The sequence below is a fragment of the Onthophagus taurus genome, chromosome 6, assembly GCF_036711975.1.
Source record: "Onthophagus taurus isolate NC chromosome 6, IU_Otau_3.0, whole genome shotgun sequence".
Classification (NCBI taxonomy): Eukaryota; Metazoa; Arthropoda; class Insecta; order Coleoptera; family Scarabaeidae; genus Onthophagus; species Onthophagus taurus.
The window spans coordinates 3468928-3495105 of record NC_091971.1 but is presented as its reverse complement, the minus strand read 5'-3'; the positions used below and the strand labels follow the sequence as shown (position 1 = coordinate 3495105).

The window sequence follows — 26178 nt, the reverse complement described above, 5'->3', positions numbered from 1 at the left end:
GAACCAAAGTCATCAACAATACCAGTTATTCATACTGAGTTTTCATCATTAATCAGGAATTGTTTGTAAAGATTGCTTTTCTGGTAAAACTAAATGTCCTAAGTCCATCTTATCATAGGTTACTTTTGATAACTTTTTTAATATCTTCATTCACGTTAATAAATCTTTAACCATATCAGTACTAATTAATGAGGGGTTACACCACTTTATAAATAATTCTGATCAACACATTTTTTCTAAGATAGAAATCGTGATAAAATCAAGCTTACCAGTAATCCCAGATTTTACTCCTATCTGCTTGGAACTCATAACCTTTCCAATATCCTTATATTTTTAATAACACAGTATACTGTTGATTTTGCAAGCTCTGCGAATAAAGCATTGTTATTCAATTTGATATTCTCAATCATAATCTTACCAGCAACTTTGACAATTCTATTTATATTGAGTTTTCGTCATTAATTAGGAATTGTTTGTAAAGATTTAGACTACATTACATTTCTGGTAAAGATAAAAGTCCTAAATCCAACATCTTACGCTTTTACGGAAGCGAAACTTATTATTTAGATAACCTAACCTAACATAACCTAACATAACATAACATAACCTAACCTAACGTAACATAACCTACAAGTTCAAAGTGTTGTTAAAAATGAAGAAAAATCTTTGTGTAAACCTATTTTGCATTCAACCAAACGTGAAAAAGGTGATTTGTTCTTCCTGGTATAAAAAAAAAGGTATAATTAATAATAATTATTGTTAAAATCCTACTCATTAGTTTGAATTACTTTCTCCTTGGAGTTGTAATACATCAAATGTAGCTAATACAAAATAAAAGTCGACGTGGTTTGTCTCAAGATCTATCTAAATCTTAGGTGTAAAAGAAAAAAGAAGCTTTTGCTAACAATGAGTATATTTTTACAGAAAAAAAAGTTACAGATATACAAATAATAAATAATAAACCTCAATACCTTTGGTCCCATAAGTATATTATGTATACTGTGTGTATTTCTATACAATGATTATTAGTACAAATAAGCCTGTACAGTACAGAAAGAAAGGTAAATAATATACATAACCGATATCATAAATAATTGATTATTTTTAGGATTTTTCTCTAGAAAAAGAAGAGGAAAAGATAATTTTTCTTAAACTATACATAAAAAAGTAACATAATAATATAACAAAAAAAAGTGTTTTCTTTAATAAAGTTTTGACTTAGGGTAGAAATTGAGCTTATCAATTCGTAGTTGATAAAAAAAACTAAAATAATAATGACTCAATTATGTACAAAAAAATCTCCCGTTAGTTATTTAATTTATTAATTAATTAATAACAATAATAATTAACTTGAGAATTAAAATAAATTGGTAGTAAATACGTAAATGGTAATAATAACATCTTAATTAATCTTATTTTTTCGATTTTAAACCCTTTTTACCCCCAAAATTTCTTATCTCCAATAAAAGTTGATTCCTATTATCCACAGGTGACATTCCTGCGTTATTATTCATCGCTTTTTTAACGGGTTTTAATGTCGGTAAGACTGGTGGAGGCGGAGGAGGTATTACCGACAAAGAATGCCTCTGATCTGGTTTAACATGTTTCATATTATTTGAGTTATTCCTTAGCACAACATTGCCAAAAATGGGTTTACCACTCGCTGACTCAGTACGTCTCAAATTAGTTTGCGAAAACATATTCGGTTTATTATTCGAATTGGACTCTGTATTTGTATTATTTAGCGTGTTTTTATTACTGCTCGGCAATGTTCCATAAAAATCATTTGAATTTTGAATGCGAAATCCTTTAACAACAGGATTAAAACTATTATTTCTTATTACCGGTCTTAACATTGGTTCTTTTCGCGTCGATTCTTTATTTAAATTAAGATAACTTAAAGATTTTGGTTGATTATTATCAAAGTGTATTACATTATTAATAGTCGGTGGTAAATCTTGAAATTGTTTCTTTAATTCAACCGATCTTACAATCGGAATATGATTATCAATCGCTATCGAGTGTGGTCGAGGATTTTTTTGAAAAGGTTTTCGAAAAATATCGTTCCTAAATTGATTCGTAACTCGTTCCGATTCTTTTTGATCGTTATTTATATTTATAACGGTGGTGGTAACTGTATTATTATTATCACTTCCAATTTTAATACTCGTCCCAATCGGTTTTTTATTAAACGATGTACTATTTAAATAAACCGAAGACGATGAAGGAGTCGGTTTTAAACCCATCCCAAATTTATAATCCGTATCTTCTTTTAACGTTACTTCAGTTTTTGGTCTTTGTGACCAAGATCCCAATTCGATACAAGGGGGACCTTGGAAATATTGCCGCTTCGTTGCCACAGAACTAGTTTGAATTGGTTCTTCAATTATTTTTTTATCAGGTAATTCTTGAATAGGGGATTCTCTTTGGGATTTTTCTGAAATACTTGGATTTTTTTCTTGATCAGAAGTATTAATAGCATCTTTTGAATTGGTGAGTTTGTTTTGAATGATTTTCATCACCTAAAAAATTACAATCAAAAAGAGGTAATAAAAAGATAACTTTGTACTTATATAATTAAATTATTATAAAACCTTGATATAACGGATTCATTCCAGTTCTAGGTCTAGTGTTAGTTCTAGTTTTAGTTCAATAAAAATATGCTCTGTCACTAGAACTTACATTAGACCTAGAACTTAGTTCATTCGGATTTAGCCACACGTCTCTCAAGACGGCTAAATCCGAATGATTCAAGTTCTAGCTCTTGTATTAATTCTAGTGATAGTGCTAGTATAAAACTAGAACTAACACTAGACCTAGAACTAGAAACATTCGGATTTAGCCGCACGTCTCTCAAGACGGCTAAACCCGAATGATTCTAGTTCTTGGTCTTGTGTTAGTTCTAGCGATAGTGCTAGTGTAAAACTAGAACTAACACTAGACCTAGAACTAGAAAGTTACGGATTCATTCTAGTTCTAGGTCTAGTGTTAGTTCTAGTTTTAGTTCAATAAAAATATGCTCTGTCACTAGAAGTTACATTAGACCTAGAACTTAGTTCATTCGGATTTAGCCACACGTCTCTCAAGACGGCTAAACCCGAATGATTCAAGTTCTAGCTCTTGTATTAATTCTAGTGATAGTGCTAGTACAAAACTAGAACTAACACTAGACCGAGAACTAGAAACATTCGGATTTAGCCACACGTCTCTCAAGACGGCTAAACCCGAATGATTCTAGTTCTAGGTCTTGTGTTATTTCTAGCGATAGTGCTAGTGTAAAACTAGAACTAACACTAGACCTAGAACTAGAAAGTTACGGATTCATTCTAGTTCTAGGTCTAGTGTTAGTTCTAGTTTTAGTTCAATAAAAATATGCTCTGTCACTAGAATTTACATTAGACCTAGAACTTACTTCATTCGGATTTAGCCACACGTCTCTCAAGATGGCTAAACCCGAATGATTCAAGTTCTAGCTCTTGTATTAATTCTAGTGATAGTGCTAGTATAAAACTAGAACTAACACTAGACCGAGAACTAGAAACATTCGGATTTAGCCGCACGTCTCTCAAGACGGCTAAATCCGAATGATTCTAGTTCTAGGTCTTGTGTTAGTTCTAGCGATAGTGCTAGTGTAAAACTAGAACTAACACTAGACCTAGAACTAGAAAGTTACGGATTCATTCTAGTTCTAGGTCTAGTGTTAGTTCTAGTTTTAGTTCAATAAAAATATGCTCTGTCACTAGAATTTACATTAGACCTAGAACTTACTTCATTCGGATTTATCCACACGTCTCTCAAGATGGCTAAACCCGAATGATTCAAGTTCTAGCTCTTGTATTAATTCTAGTGATAGTGCTAGTATAAAACTAGAACTAACACTAGACCGAGAACTAGAAACATTCGGATTTAGCCGCACGTCTCTCAAGACGGCTAAATCCGAATGATTCTAGTTCTAGGTCTTGTGTTAGTTCTAGTGATAGTGCTAGTGTAAAACTAGAACTAACACTAGACATAGAACTAGAAATATTCGGGTTAAACCCGTAACTTTCTAGGTCTAGTGTTAGTTCTAGTTTTAATTGTAATTCAGTGCTAGGTTGTTGAATATTTTTATGGAACTATCACTAGATCTAGAACTATAAACTTTCTAGAACTAGTGTTAGTTCTAGTTTTGCACTAGCACTATCACTAGAATTAACACAAGACCTAGAACTAGAATCATTCGGATTTAGCCGTCTTGAGAGACGTGCGGCTAAATCTGAATGTTTCTAGTTCACGGTCTGGTGTTAGTTCGAGTTTTGCACTAGCACAATCACTAGAATTAACACAAGACCTAGAACTAGAATCATTCGGATTTAGCCGTCTTGAAAGACGTGCGGCTAAATCCGAATGTTTCTAGTTCTAGGTCTAGTGTTAATTCTAGTTTTAACTGTTATTCAGCACTTGATTGTTGTATATTCCTAAACCCGAATGTTTCTAGTTCTAGATTTAAAATTTTAGACTAAAATTAGAACTAACACTAGCATTAGAACTAACATTACCCCTAGAACTACAAAAGGGGCCGTTATTTCAAGGTTTTACTGTATTTATCTTTAAGAAAAGTTAATGATTAACGTAAATCAGCTAAGCAAAAAATAATAATTAAAATAGCAGTTAGCAGCGTGCTAATACTAACCTCTAAACTTTGCAATCCTGAAACATCTAACAAACTATTTGATCTTGAAACGGATTCTGTGTTGATTTGTTGAGGTTTTTCGTTGTATTTACTAAAACCAACCTGCGATTTTGATCTTCTAACGGGATTTAAAGACAATTTTGATCCAGAAAATGATTCAGACCGATTTACGACGTTTTCATTGATTAAGTTCTTTTGATTCTTATCCGCATCGTTTTCGGTAACTCGATGAAATTTATCACTACTCCTTATAGTTTCATCTTCAAAAATATTAATTTTTTCTTTTTTCCCATCGTAAGTTGATATCTTAAAATTGGGTAAATGCCGATCGTGTTTGATTTCAATAATCGGTTTGGAAACGTTGTTTTTCAAAAAATTCGGTTTCTCATTCTTAATAACGTCTTCTAATTCATCGAGGACGTCGGATTTCGTCGTCGATCTTTTATCACTATTCGTTTCACTTTGAGCGTATTTCAGACTAGTCGCTAATTCGCGTTTATAAACCAACGATTTTCGTTTTTCCAAGTTTTCCAATGTTAATTTGTTGCAAATATCTTTTTCTTCGTAGATTTCTTCTTGGCTTATTACACTCGGTATATCGCTGGCTATCGATTGAACGTCGTTAATTTGTTTTAATTTTTCGAATAATTCCGGACTCGTTACAACTGAATCCGAAATCGTTTCACTGTCACAACTTGTGTAATTACATGTTCTCATCGCCGGACTTACATCACGAAATCCTTTTGGTGGTGAAGGTAATTGATATTTCCATTCTGTTTCTTTTTCAATATTATCTTTAATTTTTTCATTATTTTCATTGTCTTTGTTATCATTTATATTTTCCACTTTTTCTATACAACCTATTTCTTCTTTTTGTAAATTTTCTGGTATATTTTCTTCTTTTTTAATAACATCTTCTTTATCAATAACTTCTTCAATACCTTTTTCAACAACATCTTCTTTTTCGGGAGTATCAGAAAGATTATTTTCACAAATCCCACTATCAACCTCATTTTTATGATCTAAATCGGACAATTCCATTTTATTTTCGAGATTAACTTGATTTTTCAAAACGACGATTTCATCTTCTTTTATTAAAGATGAGATTTCGTCTTGATTAGGCGTAATTTGCGGTTGAATTGTTGTTATAATCGGACTTTCTGGCGGCGAGTTATTTGTCGTAATATTTGTTGTAATGGATTCTGAAAGGAATTAATAAAATAAACTAAAATGAATTCTTAAAGAATTTTTTTTGTAAGCTACTCTCTACATTTGCCATTTTTCTTGTATTTACAGCATTAAAATCCCAAATAGAAAAAGAGAATGTAAGGTGATTGTTAATAAATATACAAGGTGGTGCAAAAGTTCCAGATTATTATAGAAGTTAATTAACTCCTTATCGCCACTTGTGTACAAGCTGGACAAAAAGTTTTCTTTGCAAATTCCTTATTTGGAAAAATTTACTACCACGAGGTAGATTCTTGTTCTTGATGTCACTTGTACCATCTCAGGAAGTTTCCAGAAAGTGCCAATCTTGAAAAAAACGGGCGATAAGGAGTTAAGAGCGACTCTAAACTTTCTAGGAATAACAAGATCACTTTTGCACCACATAGTATAAACTAAAAACAGAAAAGTAACTAAGAATTCTATCCAAATAACCAAATTTTTTATATATACACGAGAACCAACAAGAAAAACATTCAAAAAAAGCTAACAAGACACTTTTATTAGTAATAATTAACATGCCTGTATCAGAACTATCTCCAACAATCCACTGTTTATTTCTCACTCGAATACTTCCATCGGAAATATTCGAGATATTATCCAACTCTAAATCATTATTCCACTTTTTAATGAATCCAGGTATACTATCCATACTTCTCAAACTCGAAACGGATCGATTCGTATTCATAGTTTGCTCGTCGCGATCGATCGTGTGGATTCCTAACAATTCATTTCGTTTTTTCTCGCCACTTTTATGTTTTCTAATTTCTTGCGGTTTCTCGAAAATATCTTCCTTAATATCCAAATCAAAATCGTTGGAAGCGTCCTCTTCGCTTAATCTGGAGGAAGAAATCGATCTATGATCTGATAAACAATTTTCTTCGCTGGTTGTTGCTAAACTAATCCGATCCGATTCCGTTTCCATGTTAATCATAGAAGCCCCGATATGGAAACCTCTGGAACGGGTTAAGGTATCGAAATTAGTCGATTTACGCTTTTTGGGGATAACCCCAACGATTTCCGGTTTAGAACTTTTTGAAACACCGCTGTTTAATGATGTATCACTTAATAAACTATCCATGGAATGAGATTTATTTAAATTTAACGATTGATCAGAATAAATTGATAAATCATCGTCCTTTATTAAATCTTTCGGTTCGATATCAACACTCTGAGTGTCTTGTTCGTCTACATTTAAATCCATCGAAGCTGAATCAATATCCGGTTGATTTATTAGTATTTCGTTGCTAGCTTCAGTTAATAATGGATGATTTTCTAAATCGATTGGTGATTTTAAAGAATTTTCTGTAAATTCTATTTTATTCTCGTCATTTTTAATTGAATCTTTTATGCTAGATTCTTGATTATGATTGATATCTTTATTTAGGAAAGTAATCGGGCGATTATTTTCGTTATCAATTATAACACTGGATGATTCTGACGATTTTTGTTTTCTGGGTGCAGGTACAGGAGCGTTAGTACAAAGGCTTGCACTTCTACCAAGTGTGGTTGTTACTACAACAGCATGCAATTTAAAGCGTTAGTAATAATAATTGGATTAGTAATTAAAAAGGAAAGAAAGAAAAATATTGTTAACTACCTACACCATTAATGTTACTACTTTAAAACTTTAACGTATTAATCTGTATGACACCTTTTTGTATCATCATCACATCATAAAGATTCGATGACGTTAAAGAATTAAAGAAATTAAATTAAAAAAAAGTTTTTAATTCCTCAGAATAAATTTTTTGAATTAAATTAACTCCACTGGCAAAGGCGTTATAATTTGGATTGTTGTCCAATAAACTTTCGCAAGAAATTCTACCGAAGCCAATCGCCTTGAAACTATCAATACTTACGCTTTTATAAGGGCTAAACTTCGATAGAGAAGATTTAAAACTGACCGTCGTCCCGGTTAATGAAAGATTCGATCGATTTTTTTCGGGACATTTTTGGAATTTAGGCGAAGCTTTTTTGTACAAAGCGTGCAAAGATTTTCCAACGGAAGTGCGCAACAGCGAAAATCGATCGTGAATATCGCGAAAAAAACGGGAATTTAAAAATTGGGACGTACCTGGAATGGTTTCTATTGGTTGACTAGCGACTACCGGACTAATAGTGGTTTCTACATTATCAACTTCTTTTTGGATCGGTTTTGGTGGAGGCGGCGCCGCTTTCTTTTTTCGCGCTAAAAAGAATCAGCAATAAAAAATAACCTCGTTTTCGTTTGATTAAATTAAAGTATTTTCCATACCAAGTACACCTAAACTTGACATCGATTTTGAATGGCTTTGCATCTTCTCCAAATTACTACTAGAACTTTTATTATTCAATTTGGCACGATTTCCATTTTCATCGTAAATTGATTTCGGTCTTCTTGGTAAAGAGGTATTACAATTTTCACTAAGAACTGATGCCTCGTGATATCCAGAACTATCACTACTATTCCTTGAATGACTAATAATTAGGCCGTTATCAGTTTTTGAAGGACCAGTTCCATTTGAAGGTGGGTGAATGTGGTTGTGGGTTGTTTCAATCGTTGGATTTTTCGCTTCAATCGGTTGCTGTTGAGTTGGCATCGGTGGTTTTGGTGCTGGTCTTCTTTTTCTTTGTGGAGGTTTCGGCCTTTCTTGTGGGGGTTCTTTGGTTACTGGAGGAGGCAGGGATTTGGTATTTTCCGTTCGATCTATTTGATGAGTTAAAGGTGGTTCTTGAATAATCTAAATTATTTAAAAAAAACGTATTATATTAAAACGATTATAGACATAGAACTAATGTTGGCTAAAACTCGAATGTTGCTAGTTCTTGGTCTAGTGTTAATTCTACTTCGTTCATTAAAAATATACAATGATTAACAACAATTAAAACTAGAACCAACAGTAGACCTAGAATTAGAAACTTTCGGGTTTAACCATGCGTCTACTTCTAGTTTTACACTAGCACTATCACTAGAACTATACAGATTATAAGTTTACAGACTTTTACACAGTTATTTGATTTTTAAACGTCAATTTGACAATCAAACGTCAATATCGTTAAAATACATCTCAAAAAACTCAAAAATCAGTTAATTTAATGAAAAAATCTTATGGAAATACCAAAATTAGCGAAATATATTACTAAAAATCAAAAAAGTTATCAAAAAACTTGTATGAAATATTCAATATTAATCAAAATATTTCCAAAAATTTAGGTTGGTACGATTTTAGGGATATGTGTTGTGGCTTATAAATGTCAAAATGACGTTTAAATGTTAAGATGACATTTCTATGTCAAAATTATTAAAAAAATCAAAAACGGTTATAAATAGAACAAGAAAAATAGAATATCGATAAGAAAGTTGGATGGAAAATGGAAAACTATAGCATTTATCAGAATGAAATAATGTACACCATTATGCAAAATGATTTGTACAAAAAGTAAAAATATTATTTGACTTTTAAACGTCAACTTGACAATTAAACGTTAAAGTAAGTAGATATTAAAAAAAACTCAATAATCAGTTAATTTGATGAAAAAAATCTTTGTGAAATATTAAAAGTGGCAAAATATACTGATATATCATAAAAGTTGATTAAAAAAGTTGATAAAAGGCGATTCCGGCAACTGTTTATGCATCGTCGTAAAACTGGTTGTATATTCAAAATTTTTATTTTTAAATTTTAATAACAATTACTTAATAAACACATAAAATTAAGTACTTACTGATTTAGGTCGTTTAAAAATGAGGTTAAAAACCCCTCCACCAGTTTTAGCTTGAAATTGTTTCCTTTCTTCCTCTTTTCGTAAAGCCATAATATCGCTAGAAGAAAAAGTTTGCACCAATCTTCCGCTACCTTTTCCAACAACATAAATTTCAGTAATTTGGTAGTCGCTTAATGTGAGATTAGGATCCAAAACCTCATCTAAATTACCTGTAATTATAAAATTTATAATTAAATTGTTTAATGGGGTTATTAGTTTTTTACCTGGATGTCTTAATTCGTATTTCGCTGGATCTAATCCTTTTTCTTCGCAAACTTTTTTAATTATCTCCTCTAAGTAGACGCTTTGGCTCACTCTAGTAACGTAGAGTTGATTTCTAGGCAGGTGAACCTTTAGTCTAAACGTGCTTTCGAAAGGCTGATGACCCAATGAAGAAACTTTTGTAAGACCGGATGACGTTTTGTTTTTTGGTACGACTTTAATGTGTTGAGTGTCCAACGCCCCAATTGGGGTATTTGGTTTGTATGGTAAAACCCTTTCTCCAACGCCGCCGGATCTTGTCATATCCATCGCCTCCAAGATATGTCCCGATAATTGGAGATTATGAACCGTGGTTATTTGAACTAACAAATCCATCATAGGTGTACTGAAATTATTACGCAACTACTTTATTATTTATGATATTTAGATAGTTAGTTTTGGTCGATTTTGTAATAGTTTGTTGTTCTAAATATTTCTTTAGGATTGCGAGAGTTGATTTATGATAATTGGGGATTAATGAGCGTGTAACAAGGTTTAAATTTTCGAAATAATTAATAAAAGGCGCATAATGTAACAAAACAAAAATAATTTATTCGTAAGTATATACAAAACTATCTATTTAGCAACATCAACAATAAGAATTTATAATTTATGCATAGTTTATCTGATAATTTGAGTTTCGTTATTAATCTTCGTTTCCACCATGATACCAACTAAAGGCCTTCGCTGCAGGATTCTCCGCGTTACGCCTGGTTACCGAAACACCTCTTCGCACTTCTAATTTAAGACCATCCTCTGCTCTATCAGCAGTTTTTTTCAAGATTCTTAATTTATACGTTCCGTCTCCATCTACATCTCTCGTACGGCGCAATTCAGACGCTTTTTGTAATTGTTCACCCATCATTTCCTTCATCCATTTCCATTGTTCTTCATCATCAATCATTATTTCTCGTTTTCCCCGACGCTTTTTTCGATCCCCATCATTTTTTTCTTCCCTCTCTTCCTCTTCACCTTCTTGTTCGTTACTATTCCCTTCTTGACTTCCACTATTGTATTCCGATCCTTCCTCTTCTTCTCCATCACCTTGTTTTCTTTCATTTTCATTCGATGAATAGGAATCTTTAAAATCTTTAAACCAATTTGGTGTCCAATCTTCCATAATCCATTTCCAATTACCATCTTCATCTTCACCTTCTTCTTCTTTTTCTTCTCGGTTACTTTCTTGTTTTTCAGTTCGACGATTTTGATTTTCTTTATTGTTTTGTTCTTGAGAACGTTCTTCTTGTATTTCTTCAGAACTTTGATGATTTTGTTCTCTATTTTCTTCCTCGGTTTGTTGTTTTTGTGGTTGTTGATATTCTCGTTCATCTTGTTGATGTTGTCTTTGTTGTTGATTTTCTTGTTTTCTTTGTGATTGATTTTCTTGTTCTCTTTCTGATTGATGCTCTTGTTCTCTTTCTGATTGATGCTCTTGTCCTCTTTGTGATTGATGTTCTTGTTGTCCTCCATTATTTTCCCTTTCCTTTTGTTGTTCCCCATCATTCCGTTGATGTCCTTCTGATACTACACCATTCCAATTTATCCAACTATAACTTTCAGGTTGTTGATGTTGTCCTCCTTGTACTTCATCCTGTCTTTCTCTTTGCGACTTTTCAACACGTTGATATTGTCGCTCTTGTTGATGTTCTTGTTCTCTTTCTGATTGATGTTCTTGTCCTCTTTGTGATTGACGTTCTTGTTGCTCTGCATTATCTTCCCTTTCTTTTTGTTGTTCTTCATTCCGTTGATGCCCTTCTGATACTACACCATTCCAATTTATCCAACTATAACTTTGTGGTTGTTGTTTTTGACGTTCTTCTTGTTGATGATATTGTCTTCCAACTTGTTGCTCTTTTTCTCGTTCCATCTCTTCTTGCTGTTTTCTTTGATATTCTTGTTGTTGTTTCGCTTCTTCACGTTGCTGTTGCTGTTCTTGTTCCCTCCGTTTCTCTTCCCGATAACGTTGTTGAGCTTCTTCTTGTTTTCTTTGACGATTTTCTTCTTCTTGACGTTCTCTTTCCTGTTGTTGCTTCCTTTGTTCCTGCCGTTGCCTTTTTTCTTCTTGCTCTTTTCGTCTTTGTTGACGTTCGTATTGTTCTTCTTCTTCTTGTTTTCGTCGTTGCGCTTCTTGTTGTTGCTTTTCTCTTTCTTGTTGCAATTTTTCTCGTTCTTCTTGTAATCTTTCCCGTTCTTGTTGCAACTGTTGTTGTTCGCGTTGATATCGTTCTTCTTCTTCTTGTTTACGTTGACGTTCTTGTTGTTGTTGACGTTGTTTTTCTTGTTGCTGTTTTCTTTGTTCTTGTTGTTGCTTTCTTTGTTCTTGATATTGCTTTTCTTCTTCTTCTTCTTGACGTTGTTTTTGCATACGACGATAATGTTGTTCTTCTTGTTGTTTCTGTTGACGTTCGCGTTGACGCACCTCTTCTTCCTTTATTTGATGTTCGTTATTTTGTTCAAGTTTTTGTGGTTGCCAATTTTGCCAGTTATAATTTTCTTGCATTTCTGGTTGTGATTTTTGTTCTTGTTTCGGTTCTTCCTCCACCATTTCATAACGTTGCTCGTAACGATATTCTTGTTGTTTCTCTTCAGGTTGTTTTTCTTGTTTACGTTCTTCTTGTTTAGGTTCTTCTTGTTTTCTTTCATATCGATACTCATATTGTGTAGGAGTTTTCTGATTCGTTTTTTGATTTTGTTCCTGCATTTTTTTTTCGTGCTGTTGTTGTACCCAATCGAAAAATTCTTGTTGGTATTTTTGATCTTCAGGATTCATTTTTTGAGCTTCCTTCTGTTGCTGCTGCGTCCATACCCAACGACCTTCTTGTTCTTGTTCTTGCTTAGGTTGCATCTGTTCTTGACGTTGTTCGTGATATTGCTTCCTTCGTTCGTGTTTTTCTTCTTTATCTTCGCGTTGGAGATGTTCATCTACGTGTTCATTCTGCTTTTTCATCTCTTTCCGCGGCCCCACCTTCACCCATTGATAATATCCGTGTTGATGAGGTTGCGTTTTTATATTTGCATTTTCAACGCTTTGTTTCCAAATATTACCATGATGAATTTGTGGTTTATGTACTTGGTGATATATTTGTGGTTTTTTTGGTGGAGGATGATGTGCTTTATATTGATGAGCTTTTTCAAGACTTTTCTTAAGACTGCTTAACTTTTTATTCCACCATAACTCCCATAACAATTTTTTTATGGCATCCCATTTAGCTTTCTTCCATAAATAAGAATCGGGGTCGTGATGATTCGCTTCATGATGATTTTGCCTCTTGATTGTTGCAACCCAATTGTCGTGAGTAGCTGGCGGGGGTTGCTTCCAATTGAAGTCTAGCGCACTGACTACACAGAGTATCGCTGCTAAAGCGACTAGTTTCAGCATGACTAGGTGCGAAAGGACTAAACTGTGTCGTTTGGCGATAATGGATATTTATATAAACCACCACCGCAAAACTTTAAAATTAGCCCATGTCCGTTCACTTGGGTAATTTACAAATTTACATCTTTGATTACAATATTACCGTGAAATTCATACTGTAATGACCTAAATTATATATTGACAATTCACTTTCAAATTTATTTAATTAACACAATTCTGTATTAGTGTCTCAATTAAAATATTCCATACCAGTTTATATAATTAACCAAAATTGCTTCAATAATGAAAGGAAATTTCTAATAAATAAGTACATATTGTTTTAATAGAAAATATATACTTAGTTTTATCTTCATAACTATAAATTTTTGTTATAATCCATAAAATTAAGCTCAGCTCAAGTGGAAATAATTACATTCGCTGGCATAAGCAGTAACGTGTTTAAGTGAAATTCTATGCTTTCTACAAAGTAATATGGCTTTTTGATTATAAACCGGAATGGTGGTCTAGATATCAATGATATTTGTAATCGTTTCGGTGAAAATGTTATATAAACAGCCGCGAAATAAAATGCTATTTTTGAAATTACTGCGTCATTAAAAAATTTTTCAAGTAAATACTTGAAATAATTTACAATCTTTTGCAAATATGTAGGTACTTAATATTTATTTGCTAGAATTGGATGTGTTTAAACGAGGGTAATAAAGATAAAACTCTTCAAATTTAGTTATGGAATAAACATTTATTTCATAAAATAATAAAACAAGTAGAATAACATAACATGTCCAAGACAATTAAATTAAGTAGTGTTTTCAACAAAAACATTGATTATCCAGTTTTACCATCCTTTTGGAATTGGATGAATCGCTTTTCCTTCTCTAATCACTTTCGCATTAAACCCATTTTTATCATCAGCCTCATATTTAACAATCCTTACAGTTCCATCAGGTTCTAGCAGTGAATATTCCCCAACGACTCTATCGCCTTTTCTCTCCTCAATTTGTTGCTTTTTATCCCCAGTTTTTGCATCTTCTACTCCATATTGAAACTCATATTTTGGAGGTGCATAATAATCGACAACCCTTTCTAATTTCTTATCACCAGATAAACCCCATTGAGCACTCACCACACTGATTATAACAGTCAAAATCACAAACTTAAACATCTTAATTATCTTTAAATATATTAATAATTTCTTGGTGTGGTTGTGTTAACTGAAGATTGTTACTCTTAGATTCAGTTTATATACACCAAGAAACCCCCAGATTTCTTAATTTTAAAGATTTGGTTTCCTTTCGAAATATGTGGTTTAACCCAGAAATGTTTATCATGCAAGTTCATCTTCTATTGCGTCATAAATCAATAAAAAAAATTTTATTTCTTTTTGTTTATAAAATAATAAACTTTTATTTTTGAAAAATAGGAAACATCAATCGATTTGCTGTAACAATCGTATGATGTAATAACCGTTGGATATTGTGATTATACCGGTACGTTTTGATAAAGTAAAAGTTAAATAACGCCCAGATGTCGTTGGTAATTTCAGTTTGTAACGCATATAAATACAAGTTTCAATTTGTGCTTAATCATTAACGCGGTTATTGATTTTGAATGATGTACAACTCACCTTCTTTCAACGGATAACTTCACGCATCTACCCGTTGGTAAGTGAACCGTTAAGTCCATAGCTCCCGCGAGCATATCCGGTGGTGTGTCCTCCGTTATATGCATCATTGTCACCGTACTCCTAGGGGATCTATAAAAAAATAAATCTAGATAATAAATATAAATAATAAAAATAAATTGAGATAATAAAATTTTTTATGATTTTTGATTTAATAGATAAATGCATCATACTTGATGAGAGGTTTTACCACAGATTAAGTTAATGAAACGTTACATAACTCATATCTATATAATTTATTTGTTCAAATATAAAACCACACCATTTTTGTTATAAAACTAATGTTTTTAGGTATAAGTAATAATTCACATAATAATATAGGTGGGCAAAAAATAGTGAAATCATGTAATTACTTGGAAAATGCGAAAGCATCCAAACCCGGAACATTTCAGCAGAGTTTATAAAATGTGGAGCTTTATGTCCACCATACATAAAAAAGGAGAAAGACAAAATTGCGAGAAATATACAGGGTGTCTCACGTAACTGGTTCGTTAGAACTTTTTCAGGTTCCACTATTCGTAGAGATTTGAAATTTTGGTAGCATGGGTTGCTCATTAGGAACTTTCGATCTAAAATGTTTTCAAGATGGCCGCCACTTCCGGTCTACCGGAAGTAGACCATAACTTCGCTATTTTAAATGGAATGCTATACTTTTTATTACACCGTTTAATTGTATGTAAAAAAATAGATTGACTTTGATAAAAGTTATTGGTACCTAGCGTTTTTTGTTTTCGAGTTATTTTGGTTTTAAGCTTTTTTTGGAAAATTTCAACATGCTCTTTAAAACTCCATATCTCAGCCAACGTTCATTCAAAAAATATCTACATTGGCACGATTACTCTTCAGATGTTGTCAAATAGATTGACATTTGTTGTATCGGAGTATCTTATACAGAGTGGTCAAAAATTGAATTACTGTTTCTCCATATTCAATGCTGAGAAAGTCGAAAGTTTAAATGGAACGCCCCATATTTTTTTAGCCCATCAGAAAGAGAATTTAATTCTCTACAAATTATCTATAAACATTTCCATACCTATTTATTGTAGTTTGCCTTATATTGCGAAATTTATTAAAACATGCACGAAATGCAGGTTTTCTTATTAGAAAGCTATGGAATTTTGACAGTTTTTGGTCCATGTTTGTATTATTGTTGTCATTTGAGTCATCAGTTACATTTGTCGACGGGTGTAAGTCATTGAACATCATGGTAAATTATTTCAACGCCGATATTTGAAATTTATTTTGTATTGATGGCGAATGTAATAAACTTTTGGACAGGACGTGTCGAACACTAATGAGAGATGCCTAACAAACCTAACGCCCATCAAAAGGAAAAATTTCAAAAAATTGATATAGAATTTCTTAGTTCTGGATATATCGAGACCAAAAGAAATCGCATATTTCCGGTCACCAGTGATGAAGAAAACGAAATAAATATTTTATCGTATTTTATTGCATTTCCAAATTCAATTTTACAACAAATTTATATTATAAATTTATATTTTTATTCAAATCTAATTTTTGTCATTAACTTTTTGTTTTAATAGTTTCATTTATTTGATCTTCTGTTTATTATTTTTGGTAAGTAAAAGCTAGTAAACTAAAAGATTATCAATCGTAATTAATAGTACAAATAATAATAGAAATAAATTAAACAATAAAACTGTCAAAATGTCATGGCCTTCTAATAAAAATACAAACGGTTTCCTGCATTTCCTGCATGTTTTGATAAATTTACGAATATGAGAGAAACTACAATAGATAGGTATAGTAATGTTTATAGATAAATTGTAGAGAATTAAATTTCCTTTCGTCTAGGTTAATAAAATATGGGGCGTTCTATTTAAAATTTTCGACTTTCTCCCCATGGAATACGGAGAAACGGTAATTCAATTTTTGACCATCCTGTATAAGATACTCTGATACAATATATGACAATCTATTTGAGAGCATCTGAAGAGTAATCATGCCAATTTAGAGCTTTTTTGAATGAACGTTGGCTGGAATATAGGATTTTAAAGAGCATGGTGAAATTTGCCAAAAAAACCTTAAAATCAAAATAACTCGAAAACGAAAAACGCTAGGTACTAATAACTTTTATGAAAGGTGTAACATGAATGAAAAGGTGTAATAAAAACTAGAACATTCCATTAAAAATACCGAAGTTATGGTCTACTTCCGGTAGACCGGAAGTGGCAGCCATCTTGAAAATATTTTAGATCGAAAGTTCCGACTGAACAACCCATACTACCAAAATTTCAAAACTGTACGAATACTCAAACCTAAAAAAGTTCTAACGAACCAGTTACGTGAGACACCCTGTAGAGGTATAGTAGTGACGGGCAAGCTATATCAAGTATATGGCAAGATTGTAGTCAATACAATAAAAAAAGGTAGCTTACATGTCATGATCTCGTTTTTCGAGAAACTGCTAATGCCAAAAACCTCAAAGCGCTATCGTCTTTTGTTTTTCCCCTAGAGGCCAAAATTGAAAATATCGTAAAACCAGCAAGTTAGCCGATTCAGAGATCGAATTTGAACCATCCTGTACAGAGATATGGAAGTAGAGGAACATGCAGAATTCTGGGTTAGATCATCAATCTGCTCCACTTTCCTTACAATTATTATTCAAATGATTATTCATTGGATGATCTTGTTTCACAATGAAAACGAATTTGCAAATTCTAACGCCTATGAATTATCGTTAAAGCTAATAGACAATGACATCCTCAACATTTGTTCTTCTCACAGATTCCAACGACTCATTAGAGTCATCGAAACAGATCCTAAAGTAGAAGCTGCAGTCAGAGAGACATAGGAAGAATAACGACCAGCTGGAGAGAAGGAAATGATGAGAGAATTTTTTGCTAAGTAGCAGAAGAGGTACTTAATAGTTCTTATCAAGGTATCCCTCCAGGTTGGCTGCGATTATTTTTGCCAGACGGAGTCTCAAGCTTTTTCAACATCTAATATCTCTTTTGGACAAGTTCTAATATGCTAATGAGATGCGCAACTTGCTGTATACTTCCTTTATGATCCCTAAACCAACCTCGATCCTTCGGTTCTTTTCTTCGATATAGGTGGACAAAAAATAGTGAAATCATGTAATTACTTGGAAAATGCGAAAGCATCCAAGCCCGGAACATTTCAGCAGAGTTTATAAAATGTGGAGCTTTATGTCCACCATACATAAAAAAGGAGAAAGACAAAATTACGAAAAATATAGAGGTATAGTAGTGACGGGCAAGCTATATCAAGTATATGGCAAGATTGTAGTCAATACAATAAAAAAAGGTAGCTTACATACATGTCATGATCTCGTTTTTCGAGAAACTGCTAATGCCAAAAACCTCAAAGCGCTATCGTCTTTTGTTTTTTCCCTAGAGGCCAAAATTGAAAATATCGTAAAACCAGCAAGTTAGCCGATTCAGAGATCGAATTTGAACCATCCTGTACAGAGATATGGAAGTAGAGGAACATGCAGAATTCTGGGTTAGATCATCAATCTGCTCCACTTTCCTTACAATTATTATTCAAATGATTATTCATTGCATGATCTTGTTTCACAATGAAAACGAATTTGCAAATTCTAACGCCTATGAATTATCGTTAAAGCTAATAGACAATGACATCCTCAACATTTGTTCTTCTCACAGATTCCAACGACACATTAGAGTCATCGAAACAGATCCTAAAGTAGAAACTGCACTGTCAGAGAGACATAGGAAGAATAAGGACCAGCTGGAGAGAAGGAAATGATGAGAGAATTTTTTGCAAAGTAGCAGAAGAGGTACTTAATAGTTCTTATCAAGTTATCCCTCCAGGTTGGCTGCGATTATTTTTGCCAGACGGAGTCTCAAGCTTTTTCAACATCTAATATCTCTTTTGGACAAGTTCTAATATGCTAATGAGATGCGCAACTTGCTGTATACTTCCTTTATGATCCCTAAACCAACCTTGATCCTTCGGTTCTTTTCTTCGATATAGGTGGACAAAAAATAGTGAAATCATGTAATTACTTGGAAAATGCGAAAGCATCCAAGCCCGGTACATTTCAGCAGAGTTTATAGAATGTGGAGCTCTATGTCCACCATACATAAAAAAGGAGAAAGACAAAATTGCGAGAAATATAGAGGTATAGTAGTGACGGGCAAGCTATATCAAGTATATGGCAAGATTGTAGTCAATACAATAAAAAAAAGGTAGCTTACATGTCATGATCTCGTTTTTCGAGAAACTGCTAATGCCAAAAACCTCAAAGCGCTATCGTCTTTTGTTTTTCCCCTAGAGGCCAAAATTGAAAATATCGTAAAACCAGCAAGTTAGCCGATTCAGAGATCGAATTTGAACCATCCTGTACAGAGATATGGAAGTAGAGGAACATGCAGAATTCTGGGTTAGATCATCAATCTGCTCCACTTTCCTTACAATTATTATTCAAATGATTATTCATTGGATGATCTTGTTTCACAATGAAAACGAATTTGCAAATTCTAACGCCTATGAATTATCGTTAAAGCTAATAGACAATGACATCCTCAACATTTGTTCTTCTCACAGATTCCAACGACACATTAGAGTCATCGAAACAGATCCTAAAGTAGAAACTGCACTGTCAGAGAGACATAGGAAGAATAAGGACCAGCTGGAGAGAAGGAAATGATGAGAGAATTTTTTGCAAAGTAGCAGAAGAGGTACTTAATAGTTCTTATCAAGTTATCCCTCCAGGTTGGCTGCGATAATTTTTGCCAGACGGAGTCTCAAGCTTTTTCAACATCTAATATCTCTTTTGGACAAGTTCTAATATGCTAATGAGATGCGCAACTTGCTGTATACTTCCTTTATGATCCCTAAACCAACCTTGATCCTTCGGTTCTTTTCTTCGATATAGGTGGACAAAAAATAGTGAAATCATGTAATTACTTGGAAAATGCGAAAGCATCCAAGCCCGGAACATTTCAGCAGAGTTTATAAAATGTGGAGCTTTATGTCCACCATACATAAAAAAGGAGAAAGACAAAATTACGAAAAATATAGAGGTATAGTAGTGACGGGCAAGCTATATCAAGTATATGGCAAGATTGTAGTGAATACAATAAAAAAAAGGTAGCTTACATGTCATGATCTCGTTTTTCGAGAAACTGCTAATGCCAAAAACCTCAAAGCGCTATCGTCTTTTCTTTTTCCCCTAGAGGCCAAAATTGAAAATATCGTAAAACCAGCAAGTTAGCCGATTCAGAGATCGAATTTGAACCATCCTGTACAAAGATATGGAAGTAGAGGAACATGCAGAATTCTGGGTTAGATGATAAACATTGATAAAAATAGATCATCTCTTTTGTGTCTCCTAACTAATGGAAAAAACAACATATAATCAAAAAACAATCTAGTATTTATAGACCTAAAAAAGAATATGACAGCAACCCACATCTACGACTTTGTTCAAAATACATCTAAAGCAAGTACTAAAACAGTGCAAAATAAAATACAAAAGTCTGGATTTCTTATTAAAGTGCTACGTTAGTTTGCTTAATATGACAGATTATGCATTGGTTTTGATTTTGCGATGAATGATAATTAAAAAAAAATTTCAATTCTCAATAAATCCATAGATTGCTTGTTTGATACTTATTACCTTTTATCAACACGAAAACGTTATTTTCTGATAAGAAATAATTAGTTGAGTAGACTTGAAAAAATGTTAAAAGCTTCGTAAAGATTGTTGACTTTTTTTGAGTATATTGTTGATAGAGTAGGTCAAAATATAATAAAAAAACCAGTTTTGAAACATACAGATAAGAAAATGCATTCTTACGGTGTTAAACGTCATTGAATTGGTATTCGAGTGTATAGATAAGAATGCGACGTTATTTATTTTTTTAGTGAAAACATAGACATCGTCCTTGCATAACTTCGACGAAATGAGTTCAATCAGATTTAGTAAAAACGTGAATATTTTGTTGTTTTTTTTTTAAGTGTAAACGGAAAAGTCTTTCGCTCTTTATACTGAATATTAACCCAGAAAATAAACAGATGGGAAAGTTTGTCGCGAGACGGCGAAATGTACTTTTCCCCCTGATCGCATCGAGAAGATAAATTAAATTGCGCTAACCTAGAAACAATTAATGCTCACAAGGTGGTAATTTCTATTTTAAACTCGATTTCTGTCACTTCACAGATATGACTAACAGCTTCACAACTTTAGCTTTCTTCTTTAAATCATATTGAAGATTAACTCAACCGTGAAATATGTTAATACAAAAAGATATTCCAACTTTAATTGGATATAGAGAAGATAATCGTTGATCTCTAAAAAAATACACAAAAAATGTACGCAATCGTTGTAATACAATGGAAAATTTCTCTCGTTACCGCAAAGATGGGCTTGGCTTAAACAATACTTTTACAAAACCAGACTCAGTCTGGCGTAACGCGAAGACCTACTGTTATGGGTTTGGATACTACGAAAATAATTCCTTTTTAGTCGTCATTGTCGTTTGACGGGGAGGGTAAAGTATTAGCTTTCTCAAATCGAGACGGAAACGACAGCGATTTCGTGATTATTTGCTATATATAAAGGAATCGTGTGTCCTTATCTAGGACGAATTCTCGCGGATTATTAGAATTATAAATAGTCTCTCCGGATAACTCGATCGGTACGAAAACCAAGAGAAAGGTGGAGTTATCATTGAGTATACGCCCGAGGCTCCTCTAGAAAGCGGCCTTGTAGGTCAAGCGCTGAAGACGACGATGTCAGACAACCTCATTCACCTGGGAATCGACTAAAGTTATGCGATGGAATAACGAATTTATAACAATCATGTATAATCACCTTGAAAGTTATACAAATATTTATTCGAGAGAATTCGGTACCACTTTTTAGTATCCAAATATTTTTACAGCTGATAAAACACCAAAACTTTTTCTTCAATGAGAACCACTCTTTATATACAGAGTGCATTCATCCAAGCTTAGAGACAAGATTTTTTAACACTTTTAGTAACAATAACCTCAATTTTTCACAAAGAACTTTATTAAATCTTTAAACACATACGATTTTGCAAAAATTACATCTCGCGCGAGATATCTATCTTTTTAAATTCTTCATCAATCTGCTCCACTTTCCTTACAATTATTATTCAAATGATTATTCATTGGATGATCTTGTTTCACAATGAAAACGAATTTGCAAATTCTAACGCCTATGAATTATCGTTAAAGCTAATAGACAATGACATCCTCAACATTTGTTCTTCTCACAGATTCCAACGACACATTAGACTCATCGAAACAGATCCTAAAGTAGAAACTGCACTGTCATAGAGACATAGGAAGAATAAGGACTAGCTGGAGAGAAGGAATTGATGAGAATTTTTTGCATAGTAGCAGAAGAGGTACTTAATAGTTCTTATTAAGTTATCCCTCCAGATTGGCTGCGATTATTTTTGCCAGACGGAGTCTCAAGCTTTTTCAACATCTAATATCTCTTTTGGACAAGTTCTAATATGCTAATGAGATGCGCAACTTGCTGTATACTTCCTTTATGATTCCTAAACCAACCTTGATCCTTCGATCCTTTTCTTCGATATCTTTTTGTAGTAGTTCCAGCAGAATTCTTATTTTGAACGGGTAGTAACAAACTTTTCTATGGATTTTAGAAACCCAAAATCATTGTTTCACTAACTTCATGACTTGCAGTCTTGCAATTTCAAGAAGCATCTGTTCTGCCTAACTTGGTGCACCATCTATTTGGTCCATGCTAATTTCTTACCACAACTTTAAGTCTTCCATGAAATTTGCAATCTTGCAATTTCGAAAAACATTGACAGGTCAAATACGACGATAACATTAACGAAAATACTGATAGTTTGGAATGTCTTGTTTTGGAATAACTAAATCTGGCAAATAAGATTTTAAATTATCTAAAATCTCTGTTAGATTTTAACGGGAATATTGTTAGAAACGATCATTCAAAAATCTGTTTGATTCAAAGTCCCCGTTATGTTCATTTAATTAACGTAGATTGACGAAAAAAAAAAACGACACATTACATAGACCAGCAGTCGACCAGAACAGGCGAAACGGTCGTAAATTATCCTAACCTCTTTGCACTGCCCGCGAGTGATGTAGCAGAACCCGTTTTTCTCATCGAGCCCAAACAAATAAATTATATAGATCCGGATGCGAACCCGTTACGCGATCTCTAAAACGTTTTGCTTTGCTTCTTATATTTATCCACAATTGAATAAAGCGCGATATTGTCACCTATCTCAACACAAATAATTAATTTCTTAATGCTCAAAAACAATAGCTTTCTTTAATGAAATAATCTTCGAAAGTAATAAAAGAACGATATAAAATGGTAAGAATCAATTTCGTTTTAATTAGAAGTGGTTAAATTTACAGGTTCACACAATTTCCTTGACTTGTCTATGTTTTTTATCGGATAATATCAAAAACTGATAAGGAATAAAATAACGACCGCAAATCGATACTTTCTGATCTCTTTCAAAATACCTTTAGAGAAATTTACGATGATTTTATGTGATTTATATCATGATAACGACCTCTCTCTCCAAAAACCAAGCGATTGCACATTTTGTATCCATTGCGGTGGCATTCTTTCGTTCCTAACAATGCAAGCGACGAAGATGGCGAAGAATTCAGTTAGAAAGTGTCGGGATAAAAACCTTTTTTTCAACTTCTGCTTCTTTATAGGCGAAAAATACTTGACTTGATGTGGGAAGATTTAACTAAATGAACGGAAAACGAAAGTAGTAAAACGAAACAATCAACAATGGCACTACTCTTTTGTATTGTTTAATTCAAAAAAAAACTTTGGGATGAATAAGCGTTTCTTTTTGCAATAGAGATTCTTAAATAGATTTGTGCAAAAAAACGATGCTGCACCGAGATTCATTCAATGTTACGCGTTGACCTCAACGTTACGTAACACCCGGTATTGTTTGATGCACGGTTATTTGTTTATCGACAACTTGCAAAACGGGGCTATATTTGTTTTATTCTCAAGGCGACTAACGAATGGGTTACAATTTACAATAGCGCGTAAACAATTATTTGCGAGCGACGTGGTAATTTAATAGTCGAGGATGCGCTTATTTCATTTAAGTTCGAATATGGACGACCTCATTAAAATAACTATTCTAATACGAGAAGATGCGTTTTATTGTGTCATTATCTACGTTACCTTGAGTTTACGATTAATAATTATTACGTTATTGTTAAAAAATATGAATGTAATGCTGCATTGCGGACAATAAAATGTGTGTGTGAGCAAAAATTTATTTTTCTATGTTGTTTTTAAATGTTTAGAATGCTAAGTCAATTTGTCCAAAACATTTGAGATTGCGATTGGGAAATGTGCTGCTTGATACAAAGAAGTACACCAGTTGATATCGATTTTGGTTCAAGAGTTCTGTAGTTTCGAACAATTCTGAACCAAGACCACTAAGCACCAAGCACGCCTCTTCCCAAATTTGTTCACTCTCGAGTAGGACTAAATAATTGTTGATAAAATTATTAATCCAAACTATCATTTGTTGATATTTAAATCGATTACTACAGTAAGCCTATTGATTGAATTGATGGAAAGAGTGACTTATATTTTATGTTGACATAACCAAAAAGGACGAAAGCCTCCGAAGATGGCGTAGATCGCCGAAACGCGTCAGGCCGAGTTTTAAATTATTCATCAATAAAAGCATAAAAACATACATGACTTTTTCATAATTCTGAACCGTTCTGCGCAATATGTAACATCACACCGATAATATGATTGCTATTGCATGATTCATTTCTTTGATCAGAAGTTATGAGCTATTTGCCAGATCGGATGTATGATTTATTGCATCTATTCCACGCTTCTTGTTCTTCTTCGGAATATTGCCCAATTGGCAAAACACAGCTCTTTAGTAATTTTTGAATCGAATTCTTAGAGACAATGGGAAAAAATCTCCTTAGAAACTTCTACGACTTGCAGAGGAGACTGAATAGATAATATGTTGAGTTGGAATTCATACAGCCGTTTGAAAATAAGTAATAAGAAACCAGTAATTGATATGGATGTAGTTGTTGTTCATGCAGAATATTCCAGACGATGTTGGGAGCAATATCTCGTCAACGAAAACTCGTTGACGGGTTTTCTTCAACGTGAGTGCCACGTCTTCTTGGAGCACCGTTGTAGATAACGACCTTGATGACAAGCAGCTCTTCAATTATCCCGAGTTTTGCAATACAGAAAGATATTCTGCAAACTCAACCATGTTGCTCTAGTACAACACATGAATGAGACTCAAACCAACTCCGAGGGGCCTCATCCGACGTCATGTAACTAAGCGAACCTGTTATGGATTGTATTACACATGCTTCTTTTGCCATCAAACAGTTTTGCCAATCGATTTTAAAAGTTTGTTTGATTTGTTTTTGATATTAGTGGTACAAGAAAGCTCTTTGAATGAGGAATATAATATTGACAATATTGCCAAAGTCGAAGATGAAGTTTAGCTATTAGGGCTTGAAATTTGATCATATACATCGTCTGGAGTAGTTACTATTTGATTATTATCATCTATAGTTCATTTTTTTTCTTCGGAGTTTTGTTTTATCATGTTTTGAAGTAAATATGTCACATTGACGTTTGAGCTTTCGTTATTCAAAAAGAAAAGGTGAATAAAAAGTGTTGTGGGGTGTTTATTTGCCATTTATTTACCTAGAAAAGGTATTTTATTCTATTAATTACTTTGTAGCACGTTTTCACAACAAATATGTACAGGGTGGTTCAAATTCGATGTCCGAATAGGCTAACTCGAAAACTATAAGAGTTAGAAGAAAAGTAGCTGACATGTCATGATCTCATTTTTCGAGAAACTGCTAATGCCGAAAACCTCATGGCGCTATCGTCTTTTGTTTTTCCGCTAGAGGCCAAAATTGAAAATATCGTAAAACCCGTAAATGTAATTATCTTGGTTATTATTATAGGTGGAGTATTATAACTAAGACATTATATGGACACTTTTTTACAGAGAATTTGATGACGTAGTCAAAAAAATTTTGTCGGTTTTAGATTTTGAGATATTATCACAATTTTCGTTTTTTTAAATGGAAACAACCACTGATTATTCGCTTAATAAATTCGTTATTTTTTTCTGATTACAAAAATATAGGGTTTGACAGGTCTATTTCTTATTGTTTTAGAAT

At 33.1% G+C, this 26178-nt stretch overlaps 2 protein-coding genes across 7 annotated transcripts in view; both read right to left on the bottom strand.

Annotated features, from left to right (window-relative positions):
* Positions 1-895: 895 nt before the first annotated feature.
* The window catches only part of LOC111424867 (cordon-bleu protein-like 1), a 52454-nt gene continuing 27171 nt past the window's right edge, over positions 896-26178 (bottom strand). For 5 of the 6 annotated variants that reach the window (XM_023058565.2, XM_023058564.2, XM_023058567.2 and 2 more), the window contains 8 exons: positions 14905-15033; positions 9868-10250; positions 9605-9813; positions 8154-8619; positions 7974-8087; positions 6419-7411; positions 4673-5874; positions 896-2522 (listed from right to left, as the gene is read on the bottom strand). In XM_023058565.2, coding sequence (XP_022914333.2) covers positions 1413-2522; positions 4673-5874; positions 6419-7411; positions 7974-8087; positions 8154-8619; positions 9605-9813; positions 9868-10250; positions 14905-15033 — 4606 coding nt within the window. In that variant the 3' untranslated portion in view covers positions 896-1412. The remainder of the gene's footprint in view (positions 2523-4672; positions 5875-6418; positions 7412-7973; positions 8088-8153; positions 8620-9604; positions 9814-9867; positions 10251-14904; positions 15034-26178) is intronic. The other variant, XM_071196894.1, reaches the window with a different exon arrangement.
* LOC111424870 (golgin subfamily A member 6-like protein 25) lies at positions 10257-14118 on the bottom strand. Its single transcript, XM_023058586.2, has one exon. The coding sequence runs from the start codon at positions 13281-13283 to the stop codon at positions 10551-10553; it is 2733 nt and encodes a 910-aa protein (XP_022914354.2). The 5' UTR covers positions 13284-14118; the 3' UTR covers positions 10257-10550.